Here is a 16,402-nt window from a genome sequence, read left to right as displayed (position 1 = left end):
GGAAGCAGGATAAAGAGATTTATTTTCTGGTGGATATGGGTGCTTCTTACTACTCATAGATGGTTTTGTAACAGTAATAGAAGCTACTGCCCAACAAGAAAAGGTTTACGGTTTTTTTTGGATTAATTAAATATAAACTAAGTAGGAATACAGAAATTCTTGTACCTGCCAGGTTGCTCTGGCAAGAAATTTAATAAAACTGGAGCTAAGGGTCCAACAATATTGACTGTTTAAAAACTGTAAGTCTGGCATTAGCACAAATGGGGAAAAACAATGTTGTACCCCAGGAGTCACAGCAATATCAAACATGATGCACTTAGGGGTGTGGGCATCAGGGCCAAACATGAAGCCCTGAATAGAAGTTAAAAGCAAGAGATTGCCCAGTCAGGGTAAAGTGGTACCCTATAAGGATACATAACTGTAGAAGGATAGAAGACTTTCTGGAGTTTGGACTCCAATTTTGCAAAAATTTTTGATAGCAAGTGCTGTAGTTTGGTACAACACTTGAAGGCAAGTAATAGAATTGTTGAATGCATACACTCAGTGGTGGCAAATCCATGCACTTTATTAACCCAGTTAAGGAATGAATAGGTGGAGTTTACCTTCTGGATTTGAAGGATGTTTCTTCTGCCTGCTTTCTGTATCATGGCTTTACAAGTCGGTGTGCAGGTTTGGAGGAGCTCTCCCCCTTGCACCCGGCGCTGCGCAACGCTGGAATAAACATACCTGCTTTACAACCCATCTCTGGATTATGGAGTTTGATTCCGCAAGTCAGCTAAACATTTGTGGTTGGTTTTTCTTTTCCCTAAACAAAGCAACCTGTTTTCTGCACTTGCTGTGCCTTACGAAAATGCACAGGAATTAGGCAAGCCTGAGACTCACCAAACACCACATGTGACATTTTGTAAAAGGTCAGTTTTGCAGCAGAGAACCACATATAATTATACCAAGTGTGCAACTACTTTTCCCATGCAGCAGCAGGCAGCAATGAGGCTGTTCTCATAATAAAAATACCATTTGAAAAGTAGTGTAATTAAGTGTATATCATGATGTACCCAGTAGCAACGAGAGCTCTATTAACAGCTTCTGGAACAAGTAGATCACTCCCATCCCCTGCAATGACTTTGCCTCCAATATCGCATGGCTGATAAATTGCAGTCTTCTGGATATGAAATATTTGCAAGTAATTTGCAAACTGCAGCTAATCAGAACCGTCTTCCATATTGTCACCAACCACTTCAGGCAGCATTGTTCCATTTTGACATCTGGCTATGAGGCATTCATGCACGGCATTCACATACATAGGTCAATAAATAGGAGGGAGGGTGATTTCAAGTACTTATGCTTCCATCAGTTTCTTCTGTGTACCTGTGCAGTAGCTGCCCATCTCACCTGGTAGGTACGAATGCTGTTTTCTACTCCAGGTCAATAAAAGCCTCCATGTTGACATCCACATGCAGATTTGTCCAGCTAACACCATGGAGAAAAGCTTCTAAAAGTCAGTTCAAGTTTTTAATGAGATTGCTGAGCATAAAACCACATGATTCCCATGATTTTTCACAGATTGTTTTCTGCAAACCTGGATCTCACAAGCCTACAAGCAAGGAGAAAGCTTATCGGCACAGCAACAGATAGTACGATTGTGGGTTTTTTTAAATACAATCGGTATATTGTTCTATCACCAGCTGCTTTTAAGGCAATTCACTCCCATCAAACTCTCAAATATTCACCCAAGTCGGCTTTCATCCATGTTTTTACCTCCTGAGCAATTGAATCTATAGGAACTATTGGACTTGGAGACAACACAAGGACATACTGCCAGCTGAGAACCTTTCAGCTAATTCATCCAACAGCATCTAAAGGTTCAAAGCTCACTGAGGGGGAGAACAGTATTTGGGATATTAGAATTCCCCCCAAATGTATTGGGTTTATTTTTCTAAGTTTATTAATTTAAAGCTGAACTTGCACAAGTGAGGGAAAGCACCTTTCTTCCACACTGAGGAATTGGCACCATCTTCTCTCCAAAGAAAATTCTTTAAAAAGGCCCAAAAATTAAGTATACATAAATATTAATGTGTATTCATGCTCTTCTCTCTGCCAGAGTTCTGCTAAGTACACCAGTCACGTGAAAAAAGCAAGCCAGGCCATCCTGAACAAGTACAGTTATTACTGCACAATGGGTAAATAGCAATCAGTCCTAGAGATACTGTTCCTATACAGGGGAGGCAAGACAAAAATAAATAAACCCTTAACCACAATAAAATCCAAACCCAGTTTAAGAAAGCTTGTATTTATTTCAGCCTCAGTGGAGTCAGTTTGAAACTGTCAGAGAGACACTGTACACCTATATACAAATTTAAGAACACAACGGAGTAACTGTTACTGTTTATTAACAACCAGTTTTAATAATACGATAAAAGTATGTCCTGAGAAAGGGAAACAAACATGCTTCTTCAAGGCTTTTTAGCTGTTCTGGATCTCAGCCGTCGCTTGATGATCAGATGATCACTTTCCTTCTTTTGTTCCTCAGATTCCTGAAGAAAACATTTCAAAAGTTACTCATCTTTTCACACACGCAAACATATTTCTTCCCCTAAATGGATTTCAGAATGGCATTTGCTTATTATATTTTATTCAGAAAACTATGGGATACCGAGATCATTTTAATGCAGCTTAATCACAAGGAACAAATATGGAGAATGTACAAAATCCTGTTTATCTTAAAAAAGCACACACATCTGAGGAAAGCCTGAAGGCAGCTTTCATTTTGAAATACTTGTTTTCAAAAGAGTATTATAATACTTGTTTTGTGAAACATGAAGCGTTCAGAAAACATTTTTAGCCTCAATCCCTGTAGCTATGACTTGCCCAGAATTTCAGTTCTCGGTTCAGTTCCATGTTCTCAGAACTACAGTGAGAAAAGAAATTGTCTCATCTTCTTCATCCTCTAACAAAAAAAATATAACATTTTGGTTTCTGCCCCTATCATTCGTCAAATCATCAAAAAATTCAGAGGGATATTACAGTATGGGCAAATGATCACTTTGCTGAACAGAAAAAGGACTCTAATATAATTAAAAGATGCAGTTCCAACAGAGCAAGAATGTTCTTAGCACAATAGCTGCCGACAGAGTCATGAAACTGGCACATCAGATCCTTTGCAAGTTGGCTTAGACAGGAGATCATAGTTTAAGCATACCTAAAAAGCTGTCTAAGTTGTGCTCTAGAAAAGCGTGTAGTAGAATAATCCCACTCCGACACACTGAAATTATCTATGATTCCAAATTAGAAGACATCTCCATGATTGCTACATCACCTACTAAGTAAACTGTAAGCCAGCCAAACACAGAGATCTTTGAGGACAAAATAAAACAGAACAGCAGGAAGACCAACAAGAATGACTTGGTAGAATAAAGAAATACCTCAGTACTTTCAACCTCCCCCTGCAAATAGATGAAACCTCCAGTCTGTTTGGACTCCTTAGTAGTTTATTTTAAGCCAAGACTACAGTATAATCGCTTACCGAAGAAGCAGGTATATCTAGAGGGCCAGAAACGACAGTGGAATACAGCTTCCTTTTGGATCGTTTTGGCTTGGTCTCTCCTTCTTCGAGACTTTCAGGTTCATTTGATTTAGGAGAACTTACTGCTGACATCAGCTTCTTGGCTAGAAGAAATTTGTTTTGATACGTAAACCAATCAACTTACTGGTTTTGTGAGTCTTTGAATCACTGAATGCAAAAAAAGCTTCGTAACAAACTTGGTTTATAAATGACACGTAAAATTTAAGTGAAAATACTCAGAAATTGTATTTGTTCATCGAGGTTCTTTATTGCTTCTATAGCTGAAACTGTTTATAGGTTCAGGTACGGCAGATTAAAGCACGCATTAAAATGGAGTATGAAAGACAATCATGGCTCAGAAGTCGCTGGAAGTCAGAAACTTCAGCAGGAGTTAAACAACAGGCCTAACTTTCGTGCTGACAGAAGCACAAGACAGAACCAACTTTCTCTGTATACTTGTAGGTTTTCACAAATGTAATAATGAATCTCTGAAGAGACGAATGAATGCATTTACTTCATAAATCAAAGGACAACTTAACATGGCAGACAAGTCTAAGAACACATACATTAATAGCCTACAGCAGAAACAAGCCATTCTACAATGTCTAGAAAACATGGAATAAAACTTATTCTACACCAACCTTTAGAGTGTATAATAGAAGGAGAGCTTTGAATAAAATCTCCAACTTTTTGCAGTGTTTCATCCTTCTTTTTAGTCAGTCTTGAAGCATGTACTCGCTTTCTCAGGAAGTAGTCTTTTCCGGATTTCTGTTCAACAGAGATGTGAACATGTGAAACAAGAGCATTGTTTAAACTTCATTTTAGTTCAACGTTATTTTAAGTTGACATTTTGAGCTTTACTACTGACACCTCTGTTCATTATGCTGATGATACCACAACGGCAAGTAATGTAGACAATTTTATACCCTTTAGGGAGTTGTCAAAATCTCAGCTATTTCAAGGCATACGTTTCTTAAAGTTTCTTAATAAGGCAGTAGTTTCTTTAAAAGTAGCTCCCAAGCTGTGGAGTTGTTTCTTACATAAGCTGTTCTAATTACATAAAACAAACATACAAAACAGAAGACAACAGATGGGAAAAATCTACTACTCATACTCTGACCATGCCAAGGATACTGCTATCACATGTGAACATCTGTTTTTAATAACTGCCATGCATATTAATGATATGAACCTTAGTTTAATACAAGGGCTTCACTTACAAAAGCACACGATAATACACTAAAGCTTCTCTTCTCAACTATTCAATGTGCAATATCCTTCCCTCCAAATCATTACACAGTACAGCCATGACACGCTCTGGGGACAGACTGACTTGCCCTTTGGTTAGCTTATGGAATTTAATAGGAAGAGCTCATAAGCATGTAAGATTCCCATTCAGGTATACACATAAGGATAAGACACTGCTTCTTTCGTGTGACCACACAATTACAGGAAGTCCCAAGCTAGCTTCAAAACTAGAACAAAAACCAACCATTTTCTCGTCACTTGCAGAGGGTGAATTAAAAGCCATGACAGATTTTGTATTTTTCGTGTTCTCACTTTTCACAAAATCCTGGGAAAATAAGACAAGTTTCAGCCATGAATCTTTTGGAAAGAACAATTGATGTCACAAAAGTGAACACTTTAAACACTTTTGCTAATAGTAGGGAAGTATCTGCTAGTGGTAACTATTCCACTGTAAATCAAATAATAAATAAGCATTCAATTATAAAAACAGGACATGAAGATATCAGTATTAGACATCTCATGATGTCTAAAAAGCTGATTTATGTCTACAGGTTTCAAAGAAAATACACAATGGAGTTAAGAGAAATTCCCTTCTCTTAAACCATTATCACTGAGCTTGGCTATTAGTTTTGTTCATTAAAGCAGTTCATTGATTAAATTCTTCAACTACTTTACTGAGGTAGAAATAGCATTTTTTTAATGCTTAAATGAGAATGGTAAAAAGGCATCAGATATTTTGTTTTCTGTTGGGTCTAGGTCATACCTCATCCATGTCATCACTTCTTTTCTTTTTTGCCTTAGGCATTTTCACTCCTAAAGGTATCATGCTGCCGTGCTGCTTTATCTCCATCTTATCAGGTTGCAGAGGTGTCAGTGGGATTTCCAGCTCCGGTTTTGGGAACCGACTAGTTTTGCCATTTTCTGCGGACACTCCAGAAGAGTCGAGGACAGTTTCCAAATGCTCCTGATAGCACAGAAGAATTTTAAGTGCAAGTGTTAAGGTAGCCATGAGATTAAAAAGTTATAAAGCATCAGGAAAAGGATATGTAAGCATTCGATTTTCCTGCTGTAAGAACACTTGTAGGAAGACACAGAAGGAGTCTATTTCAGTTACAGCAGAGTTTTACCCTTCTTTCCTAGAACTTGTTACATTTAAAATTATTTCCAATCTATGATCACAAAAAAAGTTCTCCATGTTAAACTGAGCCTGATACTTTACAAGTCATTTTTTCTCAAGGGCACAGACAACTACACTTTTTTTTTAATAGAGAATGGTGGTAGAACTGACACGATTTTCTTCATCTCAACTCTGCTGTGTCAGAACTGGGCAGGAAAAGGAGCATTTGATTCAAGTGTTCAATTAACTTCCAGCTTAATCTTAGGGAATTTGCCCTTCCTCTTCTACACTAGAGATGTTATTTACATAAGTAAGGTCCAGCTGGCAAGGTGCAAGCCCAGTACAAGTCATTAAAGAACTCCATTGCTATCTTTTCCCTGGAGAGAATACAGGCATTCAAGCAATGACACCGTACTTAAGCTGAAGGCTATCATGTACCTGCTCATGGTCAAATGGCAGCAAATGCACAGCTAAGTGACAGGGAAATGTCAGTATGCATTTCCCCAGCAGCACTTACTGTCCACAATCCACCCAATCCTGTTTTTCTCAACAGGAACAACAAAGTCAGAACTGAGATCACCTGGACTCCTCCTTCTCTATGGCAGAAATTCAGCTAGCATATCAAAAATGAGTTCAGATGCTGGTTGAACACATGGAAGACAGGCTGCTGGGGACATCAGAAAATGGTAGATGGCTGCTTCTACTGCTGCTAGTAACTAGCAAACTCCAGTGTCCCAAACACAGACTAGCAGCTTTTACTACTTACACTGTTCCGACCCCCTGAGGGGAGTCTTCTTCCTCTCAAAAAGTTACCAAAGATTGTAGAAAGACAAAAATTAGTCAGAGCCACTTTATCAGGCTCTGCTAAGAATCTGAATGGAGTATCACCACCCACTGTATTTCCAAGAATTAAGTTGGTTAATAAATACTTTGTTTTTAAAATATATGTAACTGCTATTTTATGAAAGTTAGCAATTAAAAACTTATATAGGAATGATTAACATCATCTGCTAACAAAACAATATCCAGAAATCCTGCAGAGGAAGAAAATAAGTTCAATTTGCTGTGCCCGTTTCAGTGGCTCCATGAATTTTTTCCAAGTAACTTATCTAATCATGAGCCACTTCATAAGCATTAACATGAGGAGAGTTTTCAACAGCACCTGACAAAAATTCATCACACAATTGTTTCAACAGCTTTTATTCCTATCAAAGGCTATAAAAACAGGTGATCTGATCACCTTGAAAGGGATAAATAAATTAAAACTTGGGAATTGTTTAGAGAACATGAGATCTTTTCCTACTCATTCCTTATCAAAAGCAATACAATCACAACATTTTCAGATCTGAAGTTTCATACTAACCTCAGATTCATTTAATGAAGTGAGGCTCCTAGTACATCGACGTGACAAATAATTGTCTTCAGCTTTGCATCTTAATGGAATACTTTCTCCAGTTTTAGTTTTGCTTTGTTGTTTCCTAGGCTGTAAATATTTAAAAGGAGTAAAGATTAGGCTATGCATTAGACCTCCAAAATATCTCGAGTTTTCTGAAGTTACAGTGTAAAACCTCAAGCTCAGACGCCACATGAACATGTAAGCTGAAACACAGCACAAGTGTGGGAAGGTAGTAACATCTATTCATTGTGTGATCTTCAGATACACCCTACTGGGTCTCACTAACAGTCTCAGGCAGTATTCTGCCTCCAAAAGAGAGAAAGCGAGACATTATTTAGGGACAAAATCTGTAACGCTGGTCGTTTTGTCATCCATTCCCCCCATACTCTGCACGCTCACAGCTGCTATGTTAGAACACCAAAGGCTAAACCTCTGCCTAATCTTCAGCATCCACATACGAATACATGGAAAACTGCATGGAAAAGTTCCATAATGTACACAGAGAGATGGTGTTCTAGTAAATAAAATATTTTTGAGAAGATGAGAGCTCATGTTTGAGTGGAAGACAAAAAGAACCAACAAGTACTCATCACTGAATATGTAGTTAAAGGACTATATGCTAAGAAAAATGATTCTAGCTCCAGTATCTCCTAGGAAAACAGAAGAACAAAAAGGGGTTAACAAGATGTTAAGTACTGACTTTCTATAAATATAATCATACCTTTTCATTTACAGAGTCATTCCTTCTACTTTGTCTTTCTTCAAGTAAAGGTATTTCTGGCAAACACTGAGGGCTACTGTGGTTAATGCGTTGTTTTAATTCCTTTATAAACTCATCTTTGTCAGCCAGTTCTTTTCTTAACTCTTCTATCACAGTTGCATTATCCTAATAAACAGTAAAAACTGCTGAGTTGTGGGATTGGCAAAAGGAATTAACACACACAAGCAGTATTGCAATTACTTAGTAGCATCAGTTTTAGAATTGCAGGCTAGAACACTTAACTATTCAAGAACAGTAACATTTCACGGATTTGTACAGTCACTGTTACAAGTGCAGTAGTCACAGAATTGCCTGGGAAGTTGTAATACAATATATTTTGATTCTTCTATTTTACTTATGTGCTTCAGCCTTCATCTCTCTTAAGATATAATAACCCGAGCTTTTATTTGTTCCCAAATCCTCGGTACTGTGAGAAAGTCGGCAGTTGTAGGGGAAGTTTTGCTATGAGAACATCTTTCTTCTCAGAGAAAGTGAATCCAAACATTCTCAAAAGAGCACAACTCATTTAGTCTTCTGTTTAGCTTCTGAAATTCTATGCTACGGCTTAGATTGGCTATCCTGATTAAAAGCTGGATGTTGAAATAAGAAATGCAACTTCCAGAGATCATCCCCCCTCTGCTTTTTGATGCTTCCCTTAATCTCTCTCCACGTCCCCTTCTGTCTTTTCATGCCATTGTAGATACTACCTCAGAGAAAGCAAAGAAAGTAAGAAACCTGAGACAGAACTACTGTCTGAGTATTGAGCCTAGCCTGGGATCCGGAAATGCTGTGAATTATCGGAAAAAGCTACAGATGTCCAGTATGATTGTAGGATCATAAGCATCAAACTGACATCTGCTTATCTGAACTACTGAAAAAATTGAAATTTTAGTAATTAACAGAAATTCTGTTTCTGAAGAACAAAATAAAAGCTGGTGCTTTTTTTGGTTAGTTGCACATGATGTCAATACGACAGTGTTCAAGAACAGAAGCACACCCAGAATACAAAGAGCAGGTACAGGAGTTTTACAGAATTTATGGGTAGCTAATCAGGTAGGAGGAAAGGAGAGCTGACCTTGCTTGAATCCTTTAAGGCAGATTGTCTCAGTTCTGCTATTTCTGTCTCTTTTTGTATGACATTAGAAGCCAAAGTTTTGAGCTGTTCTTCCAAAGCTTCAACAAACTGATCTCTCTCCTCACGCCACTTTTGAAGATTATGGTCCTTTTCCTCCAGCTCCTATATTTCATGATGATAGAAAAGCATACACAGTAGAAACAAGCAGAATTTTTAAGACAGCCTAGAATTAATAAGTTTTTCATATAGCATAAATAAGGACTCAAGCTGATAAAAAGAGTTTATGGTAAGACATTTCAATTAACATATCGTGATGTCACTCAACAAGATCAGGTTACATGCATGTATTACATATGTATTTACTATGCAGATTATTGTATTTAAAGCAATCTGCCAGTGCTCTGTAGTGACTAATTATTTGAATATCTTTCATGGTCTACCACTAATTTCAGTTGGCCACTTTCATTTTGCTCCAATTTTTTTTTTCACCTTTTTCCTGTTGCTTGGAAAACCTGCATCATTCATTTAATAAAAAATAAGAGCAAGAAAAATACCTGTTTAAGTTGTTGGATAGTATAGTCTTTATAATCCAGCTCATCCTTAAACTGGTTATTAATCCTTTCAAGTTCATCCATCCTGTTCCTGAGGGATTCCTCCACAGAACGCATCGTGGACACCTGTAATGTAAGCACAGCTCACGGTTCATTAAAAGACTTCTGTAATCCAACCTGGCCAAATACTTCTTTGTTAAATAAAGAGGAATTCACAAACAAGTGCTGAGTAGGAAAACGACAGCAAGTGCAAGGTTACCAAGGAAGACATGAATTCATTTTTAAGCTTCAATTTTCCACCCCAAGCACACCCAATAAACTTTCAGACTAAGATCCTGCAAAATGGGTTTTAAGATATCTTCTTGTTTAATAATTAAATTTTAACTATTAGCATCACTGAAGCTGAAATTGAAGAAAAAAAATATACATGCTTATATTAAAGAGCCTCTGGAAATTAGTCTATTTCTCTTCAAGTAAATAGCATTCTTCTTCCCAGTTATCAGCGTTTTTTCACAAGACTTAGGTTTTAGGCTTTGGAGTTACCACGGATACCAATGGCAAGTCACCAGTAACTTAGAGATAATAACAAGTCCCCTCCAGAGGCAGATTAGCTATTCTCTTCACAAACCTTATTCCAGACTACCAACCAACTTTACTTTCCTCTGTTCATTATCTATGCGAAATCATGTTTTAACTTGTGGTCCCCTCTAGAGCTTCAATGGCAACTTTACCTAAGATTTGCTGCTAGTCACACTAGTGTGAAATTTCCAGCTTCATAGTTAAAGTTTGAGAAGTTTTAACAGCAGAAAACCAAGCATAATCTTACAGAAAAAAATAGCTCAGTTGACTACAAACCTCGCTTTGTACTTGCTGAATTTGTTTCTCGGCATCAGAATGTTTGTCTTTTAGATCTGCATACTCTTCTTCTTTCCTCTGCAAATCTTTTTTCAAATTCAGTACAAGGGCAGAACTCTCAGAAAGAATATTTTCTAGCCTTATGATAAAAATAAAGAGACAAAGAACATTACTGTTACACATCTCATGGAAACAGCAATTACAGCTTAATCCATGCCCTGCCTGTTGGTTTCTATTTGTAAATAGACTCTTAAATCTATCTAGACCAGTGACAAGATTTAAACAATTACTTTTGAATTTCAGCTTGCTTCTCATAATCAGATTCTGAAGCAATAAATTATTCAGATGCTATTCTGAGGGATGGACAACAAAACCACCAGAAATCCCCATATTATTCTTTATTTCCTTGCACACTCCTGTTTTCCCTTGGAACTCAAGTAGCATACCAAAGCATCCTAAAGTAGTAGTTTGGCCATTGATAAGCATGCAAATGCATTAAGTCGAAGGGATGTTCCCATTAACTATTTTTAACTCTAGTTCATTCTCAAAGGGCTCTAACTCAGTGGTTACTTACGATTCTATACGTTGCACTTTCTCCATTTCACTCTTTTCCTTTTCCCGAAGAGAATGTTTCATCTGCTCCAAGCTGTTTTTCAGCTGCATAACTTCTTGAATCAGATTTGCTTTTTTGCTACTTAACTCTTCCACCTTTTTGTCTGCATTAGCAGACATCTCCTGCAGAGTTGCTGTAACTGTCTCTAGATTAACAATAATAGATTCTTTTTCTTTAAGTAATTCATTGAGTTTTGACACATTGTCTTCCATTGTCTTGGAAACCTCCAGGAGATATTCAAGCTCTCTTATTTTTACCTCACAGTTGGCAACTTCCTCCTGAAATTGTGCAATCACTCTCTGATCTTCTGCAGTCTTTTCTTCAAAGTCCTGAGTTTTCTTTTCTATTTGCTCATGTAACTGATTCACAAGATCATCTTCCTGACTAGTGTGAGTTGTAATCTCACATAGCTTCGTTACAAGTTGACGATTATGATTTTCAGCATTATTCAGTCCCGCCTTTAGGTTTTCATTGTCTTGAAGCAGTGCTTTGATGTGCTGACATTTTTGTGAGGAAACATCAACAATACTTCTGCATACTTCCCAAATCCTTTCAAGACTATAGTTAAAGGAGAGGTCCTGCACAAGATCTGAGATGGAAGAAGTCTGTGACTGAATGCATGCAGAACTAATTTGAGATGTCCCTGGCTCATCTTTTTCACAGTCTGAGGAATCCTTTACACTGACAAAGTCAGTACCGATGGCGTGAAACTCTAAGTGACATTTGTATAATTCATCTAATTTGGTCCACATTTCTTTTACTTGTGACACTTTATCAATTATATATTCTTTGGCAACTTCTATGTTGTTAGTTAGTTGGGCATTTTTGTCTTCTAGTGTCATATTTATAGATTTCTGTTCATCCAGTTCAGAAGCAATTTCCCGATAGTCAGCTTGACCCTGCAGAATTTGTTCACGGAAGGCATCAGCTGTTTCTTCAGAAAAAGAAAGCTGAATACGCAGGCTTGTTACCTGCTTACTGAAATCTTCTTTTTTATATTTTTCTCTTCTGCATTGTTCTTCAAGCACAGTTAAATGATGTTCCAAGATTTCAGTTCAAACAAACAAACAAAAAAGGGAAAAGGAATGTAGCTCAGATTGATTAAAATCATTATTACATAGCAGTTCACAACACCAAGTAGCAACTTCTAAGTGAAAAACTGTCATAATATGCACGCCATGCCCTCACATCACATAGTATTTGATACTAGTGAAGGAATTAAAGTCCTCTGGACACGTAATGAGGTGCCTCAGATTTCTATACAGAATTAAGAGCAAAAGGTTTTCAGTCTGGAAGAACACTTTTACCATGGCACTACTCAAACCTTCCACTCCACACCAGTAGAAAATCTAATTAGATTTAAGAAACATGGGAACGAGATAGATAATTCACAGCTATATTCTTTCTATCTTCCGTGCTTCAGCAATCCCTATAAGGCAGCCAGGAATCACTCCATCTACATCTAAATGGTAGATAAACAGTTCTCTAAGAAATTTCATTCCAACTCACAGTCCTCTTACTTTCAAAAGAAAGATAAAACCCTGGACAAGTTGATCACTTAAGTGTTGGTATCTGTCTCTCTTATTCAGTTGATCTCTAAACAAAATATGAGGATTCCTACTTCTGTCCACACTTACTCTTTTTGGATATAAAGTTCACTCATAAAGTTGTACAAATTTGCAGATTCAAGTTTCCATAAATATTCCATTAGCTTGGGGCTGTTTTTTTCTTTAACTGGTGAGCAATTAGCTAAAATCACATGCATTTTCTTTCTATCAAAAGCGACTTCTGCTGTATTTCATCATTGCTTTAGAATCCAGTTACGTCCATTCCATAATATGCATACTTTAAGTATTAGAAAAATAAATATAAGTCAAGACTTACTAGGGATTGGGTCACCACAACAATATATTCCATGGTGATTCTTGTACAGTCCTTTTATTACTACAACTACAGAAATGCAGAATTTTATAGCGCCCACGTGCAGCCTGCATTACATACAGATTCACATGTACTGCATGGAAACAGCGTCTTAACTCATCTAAGGAGTTTTATATACAGCCCTCAACTGATTTAAAAAACCAGGTTTTGGGTTTTGATTGCTGCTCCCAGCAACACTAGTGAGGGGAATATGATTTATAAGTAAACACTTTATGCTGAAAACAACAAGCAAGCACTAAAGCAAGATAAATAAGACTAGGGAGAAGATGTGTAATGTTCAGTCTAGAAGCTCCTTACACAGGAAGTAGGGAAAAAGCATTATTACAGAGCATAGGAAACAAGACCTAAAAGCTCAGAGAATGGTGTAAATACCCTGAACTTGAAGCTGAGATAACCTAGCATCTCCTAAAACACTTTTGCTCGTGCTACTTATATAACTAATTCTACAAAAGAACCAGCACAACATACCTGTGCTCATTGTTCTACTGTGTATATTTAACATAGCTAAAGAATATATATTAAGCGGTTTTTGAAATTGGACGCTATTAATACTCACAAATAGAAGAAAATTTTAACATGATTGAATACTCAGTACTTCTTAACCGAAAACTTCATGCTGACATTGTGACTATCAGCTACCCATTTTAATTCCTATGTGGAGCATTGCTGTCATTAATTTTTAAATGAGAGCTTTGGTCATATGATTAGAACAAACCCACTACTATTTGGAGTATGGAGGAGTCCACATCCCTCCCTCAGTCTCTGGTAAGATGCTTATATGTGATGCCATTCAGTGGTCACATTAGGATTCAATATTTATGCCAAATAAAGGCAGCAGGGACAAATCATCCAAGAACAGCATCTCATCCAAAGAAGGCCTTGACTTTCTCCCTTGCACATATTTTGCAAGAGGAATACAAGAAAGGAAGGGAATACAGCTAAGTTTTAGATTTTTCCCTTCTACATTGTATATGCCTTCCGTAATTCTAGGAACACTGATGCTCAGCTGTGCCCAGAAGTGAAGTTAAATGCATCAGAGCTTATCCAAACCATTTTGCTCAAATATTGCCCATGAGCGAGCAATTGGCAGGTCGTCAACAATTTTGATAGTTGCTTCAGGTAAAACAAAACAAACAAACAAAAAAAAGCACTTGAGCAGCTGATGCTACTCAGAAGATCAGCAACAGCAGTTGAAACAATCCTAAAGAAACTGCTTTAAAACTATTACCAAATCTGCAAGTGCATCAACAGATGAGGAAAAAGCAGCAAAAAGGAAAAAAATAGTGCAAAAACCTTTTATTCTTAAGCATTCAAAAATGAACAGCATAGGACCTTCTGAAAAAGGGATATTTACAGAACAGTTACTTCTATTTACAGTTTAACACAGTGGCTTTTCTCCTTATACCATAAGGTACGCGCTTCACAGCCTTTTGCTTCCTATCCGGAATAGGAAGCAATTTATTGTTTTGGAAGACACCCTGTTCAACGATGGAAGAAACTGTACCTTTCTTTGGAGGTGGCTCTTCCACAGTAGGCTTATCCTCGTCAGTACTGTGCTTTCTTCCCACTTCCAACTCAGTTTTCTCTTGTTTCAGTGCTTTAACTGAAAGCACTGAAGATTGGCTGCTTTCAGTTCCTTTATTAGTGTTCTCTTCTGCCGGTTCTGCTTTAATGGTAGTTAAATGGTAGGTAGTCTTTTCCTGTATTGATATAAGATCAGTTACATTGAAGCTTAACAAAAGGAGCACTTAAGTCTCAGTAATCTTCTGTAGGCAAATATTTACACAAAACCATACAGCTAAAATATTTACCCGGTGACTCTATAGACATCAGTTACAAATCTCAATAGCAGACAGAACAAGTACACCTTCAGATAATGACAAGTGCAATACTCGGTAGAGTATACAAGGGAAAGCAAGAGCCTAGCAGGTTACAAAGTAAAAGACTTGCACACAATCAAGAGTTTACCAGTTTATCAAAGAATTTCCTGTTTCCAAGAAGTCAACAAAATTACAAACATGGTCAAAGAGCAAATGGTCAGCTCTCATACAAGTTCATCACATCACACTTCTGCTAAGCTGCTAAAATCACTTTCATCGTGACAGATATAATCCAACCTTAAAGCTTAGTCAGCTCTGTCACGCATATTTTAGATTGTGTCCTTGACCACAAGTGAAGCTTCCTTACTTACAAGATGACGATTGTTAAGCCATGCTGGCACTGCCAAGGACTGATTATTCATCTTTAGTAGCTTATGAAAAGAAAAGCCTCAGAAGTGTTCAGGCCACACAATCTCACAGATAGAGTTGGAGCCTTGTTCTTGGAAGAAGTAATAGGTGAGGACATGACTACTCATCACAGTCAGCTTTAATACCATGGAAATACTAAGTTGCAGTGATGCAGACAGTCAAAGATTTAGAAGGGTCAAGTTGCTAAGCTTACAAGGTTAGAGATCTGAGTGACAGAATTAACTATAAATGTTTTCAGAGCTACTTCAGGCTACCAAACATCAAAAAATGAACAAAAACCACCAGAAGTGGTATGCACACATACTTAATCAAGCTAGTCTTCACATATTCAGTAGCTCGCAGTACATTAGTCAGGATAAAGTTTTATGGACTGCATAGAACGTGGAGATATTCTGACCATTCATACTTGTACTTCCAACTCTACTCAACATACTTTTACTGTTGCTCTTCCTCTGATGTAGGAGTGTGAGGCAGGAGTTAGTGGAACACGCTGATATTTTTGTTGTTTGTGTTAACAACAACTACCTTCAGATAAATTTGAATTGTTTACAATTTCAAGCGAGTACCAGCTACATACAGAAAATCAGTTTTCCAAAAATGTGTTGATTACAAGCATAGAATTAGTGTTTTTCTTTTTTTGTATAAGGATACGGAGATGTGTAAAACTCACATAATCTTTTACTTTTTCTTCTAAATGAGATTTTAAGTCTTGTAGCTCTGTAATAATGTCATCTTTCTGCACCTTGATTGAGATTGGAAATAAAAAATAAAAAAAATTCAGTCATCAGTTTCTAATGTAGTGTTAAGTAGCTTAATTACACAATGCATTAAAGGCAAATTCAGTTAAGCTAAGCTCGGTAAGAAATCTATTAATTGAGCCTACTGGAATAGCATTTTAAGCTACCACAAGTTGCTATTAATTAATTAATTAATTAAAACAATTTTACACAACATCTTGATAAAGTTACCTCAGTTGCTTCTTTAAGTTGCTCAACAGACTCATCTAATTTAATCATCTGCATTTCAAAGTCTGTA

The 16,402-nt window shown here is 37.1% G+C and overlaps 1 protein-coding gene and 1 pseudogene across 2 annotated transcripts in view; both read right to left on the bottom strand.

Moving 5' to 3' along the window:
* Positions 1-2,274: 2,274 nt before the first annotated feature.
* The window catches only part of LOC146752408 (kinesin-like protein KIF20B), a 29,312-nt pseudogene continuing 15,184 nt past the window's right edge, over positions 2,275-16,402 (bottom strand). Inside the window, exons 14-19 of the transcript XR_014940630.1 lie at positions 16,336-16,397; positions 14,524-14,818; positions 11,139-12,195; positions 4,204-4,330; positions 3,524-3,666; positions 2,275-2,534 (exon numbers count right to left, since the gene is read on the bottom strand). The product of XR_014940630.1 is annotated as a kinesin-like protein KIF20B (transcript). The remainder of the gene's footprint in view (positions 2,535-3,523; positions 3,667-4,203; positions 4,331-11,138; positions 12,196-14,523; positions 14,819-16,335; positions 16,398-16,402) is intronic.
* Positions 7,267-9,831, bottom strand: LOC146752409 (uncharacterized). The gene is made up of 4 exons (XM_085531917.1): positions 9,713-9,831; positions 9,159-9,320; positions 8,045-8,209; positions 7,267-7,410 (listed from the first exon to the last, which is right to left on the bottom strand). Exons 1-4 carry the CDS (start codon positions 9,824-9,826, stop codon positions 7,267-7,269), a joined length of 585 nt encoding a protein of 194 aa, XP_085388043.1. The 5' UTR covers positions 9,827-9,831.

This window comes from Coturnix japonica, unplaced genomic scaffold, assembly GCF_054131305.1.
Source record: "Coturnix japonica strain WE unplaced genomic scaffold, WE-NBRP24 Scf045, whole genome shotgun sequence".
NCBI lineage: Eukaryota > Metazoa > Chordata > Aves > Galliformes > Phasianidae > Coturnix > Coturnix japonica.
This window is presented reverse-complemented; position numbering and strand designations above follow the sequence as displayed.